This window comes from Opisthorchis viverrini (assembly GCF_000715545.1).
Source record: "Opisthorchis viverrini unplaced genomic scaffold opera_v5_387, whole genome shotgun sequence".
NCBI classification, from domain to species: Eukaryota; Metazoa; Platyhelminthes; class Trematoda; order Opisthorchiida; family Opisthorchiidae; genus Opisthorchis; species Opisthorchis viverrini.
The window spans coordinates 372,076-375,159 of record NW_008752044.1 but is presented as its reverse complement, the minus strand read 5'-3'; the positions used below and the strand labels follow the sequence as shown (position 1 = coordinate 375,159).

General features: G+C 44.8%; 1 protein-coding gene across 1 annotated transcript in view; it reads left to right on the top strand.

Moving 5' to 3' along the window:
- Positions 1 to 3,084, top strand: part of T265_10603 (hypothetical protein) — a gene marked incomplete at both ends in the record, with an annotated part of 48,828 nt that overhangs the window by 31,996 nt on the left and 13,748 nt on the right. The window contains one exon of the mRNA XM_009177024.1: positions 2,719 to 2,775. Coding sequence (XP_009175288.1) covers positions 2,719 to 2,775 — 57 coding nt within the window. The remainder of the gene's footprint in view (positions 1 to 2,718; positions 2,776 to 3,084) is intronic.

Genomic DNA, 3,084 nt, shown 5'->3' with positions numbered 1-3,084 from the left:
CTTAAAGCTGCAAAATCAACCAGACGAGGAAATCATAAGAGAAGGAGGAAAACATCATTCAAACGGACACATCAATTGGATTGGAGGAAGCGCCCAATCAAAGCACCAAATCAACCGACGGACGAAGGGACGCTGACCGCTACGGTGGAGGAAATAGGGCGGCACAAGCAACCAATCAAACTCAAGAACGTCAGACCACAACGCAATACAACCCGAGGCCGGAGAGAACGAACTACTAAAATAGAAGGCGTGAGGATAACCAATCGACACAAAGGAACGCAGACCACAACGCAACAAAGATCACAAATGGACCAATAGATTCACCAAATTTGTTACACTTTAAGTAGCCAATCACGTCAGAAGATAACAGATAGCCCTCGAATGCTATATAAGCGCACGCAGGCAAGGACGAAGTACCCACTCAACTGCGCACTGATGATGTCTCCTCGTATGGTGACGAAACGTTTGCAAGCCAATTGCCAAGCTCGGCGAACAGATCAACAGCCACCTGGTCAACAACGAATAAACTCACCCGAGCTACCAATATTTCAACAAATTACCAACATCGTCCTTATCGACAGCAGAAACTGTTCTTAGCTTCATAGTATAAAATGCTGGACGTCGAGCCCTATTGCGGACAGCTTTGTTATGAGTAGGCTAGCAAAAGTCACTTGATAGGGTCACACTCAGGCATTTCACACTGTACATTCTGATCAGAGGGGACACGTAAGAGAATAAGGGCTTGATTGCCACTGAATGTGACGTTGGCAGTGTGTTAAAGGATGACATACTTTTCTCACAGGAAAGACAGTTTAGCGTACAACATAGATGTTGTTTTGCTGGGGAATATCAACACACCTGTTGAGCGAAAGCACTTTCTGCGCTATAACATCCGTAGGAATTTGCGATCTACTCTCTCATACCCATCAAGAATGAATAGTCTGTATGAATTTCTTGGCGAGCTGTTCAACTCCGACATTCCCGTATTTCGAAGCCGACACTCAGACAAGTTTGATAAAAACTGGCACTGAGCACATCATTCACGTGTGACCGGGCTACAACCGAGCGCAGGAGCTCACTGAACCACTCCTGCTACGCGAACGCCACTTATCAGGCTACATTGAATCACTCCCGCTACGCGAACGCCACTTATCAGGCTACATGTCACTTCATAAGCTCAGCGAAAACACGACCTTTCTCGGTGGATAGTGACTTGGCATGCCACATCTGTATGATAAATATCCTTCGTAGTCCGTAGTGAAATGACTTTCGTCTTCGGGAATTGGGTTGTCCAATCGATTCCAGTAAAGCTGACTGCTTATCTCAAGGCGAAACGGAATTCACGGATGTCAATCCTGATATGTCGTATACTGTTCACTTCACTCCTAGAGTTTTCTGGCCTCACACAATTAGAGAACGGTTCTAGTGATCAGTGAACCAAGTTCTAATGTCAAAAAAGGGTCCGCTTCTGACTAAGACGAGTCTTTATCATACATCCTATGTTAGTCACCCACACAGTTCAGCTTGACATTTATCACCGTTTGATTATCCAGAATGGTTACGTACGGGCAGACCAAGAGTATTGTGTGCCGAAAAGAATAAAAATGCCTATTTATAACTCCTCTGACGAACGGATTGAATCGGTAGGCGGTCAGAAACGTTGACAAGGTTCCTCCCCATTCACGTATTTTTTTAACCTTCATCTAATGTTTGGTTTCTTCACAATCTTATGTGGTAAGCACTCAGGAAATGTTCACGCGTGTGCCAGTTGCCTACCAGTTCGGGGTGAGTCAGTACAAACAACTGTGGTCGATTAGTTCAGGCAAGATAGATAAGTCTGCCCGTCTGTTTTATTACCGTCACCAACTAATTTGACATCTCTAAACGGTATTTCGACCAGGGGGTATCATTTGACGTCAAAATAATGCATAACTCTTTTTCGAAAAAGTTTGGTGACAATCGGTTGATTTACTGCTGGGCTGCGTTTCGCTTTTGACACAAAAGCTTCGTCAGGCTAAGTGACTAGGTTCCGAGGTTGGTCGAGATTTAAGGCGGAAGGAGAACCAATCAGCTACGCCAAGCTAAATTTCTGTTGGGTGTCGGCCGAGGGATTTTTGTCTGTTAGGGTGGGTGAACAAGTGTTGGATCCAGCCTAGGGTCTGGTTCATTTGATGGTCTCTGTTGAACCTTTTGTCCGTCTGTGTGGATGAGCTAGTGCTAAGATAGTTGTGTAAGAGGGATGCTGTGACCTTTGGTCGGGCTGGGTTTTTCACCCCCATCCCCCAGTTTTTGCTAATGATTCTACGTGGATTGACAACCACACAGTCACGTGTCAACTTGGCTTATCTAAGACCGCTTTCCATACGCTCGCCAGCCCCACACCCTCGATTCAATTCACGCTGTGATGCTTAGTATTTTTCACCGCATCGGCTATGAGCAGCTGTGGTGTGAATCGCAGTCCCCATCTTAAAACTTCCACATTCTCCAGATCTATTCAATGTCTCGTGTCTAAGGCATGTACCGCCATCGCTGAGTCTTCTGCATTCCTTGGTGATTTGTTTATCCTTTTTTTTTGTTAACCACTTCTGGTGTGCAGTTCCCTGGCAGTTTGTCCTATGTGAACCCCAGCACCAAACTTTTTCGGAAACGATAACTACTCAATCGGTTCCAAGTATTTTTCACTTGATTGAAAATGCATTACTCTCTTTTCTCTTCCAGGTCAGATTCACCCGTAATGGGCCATTTGTGGGAAGTGATACTATCAAGCAAGACAAAGTATGCTGTGTGTCTGGTTTTTGCTTTGAATACAACTAACTTATGAAGCTTAGTGGTCCAGGCACCCAATAAACTCATCCTAGCTGAATGTCATTTTTAGTGCGTATCACTAGGTTTTGGCTGCTGTGTGATGGTCATGGTTGTAGCCATAGGTACAAGGTCGAACGACGCTTTGATTCAGGGTTCACCCTAGTTTCATGAAATTGACCTTTTCTGAGCCTTTGAGCATCTGTGGGATCCAGCTTTGAAGGTTATCAACACGTGTGAGTAAGAATCAGACTTGAAACCATTTCTTTTACATCTAAATGT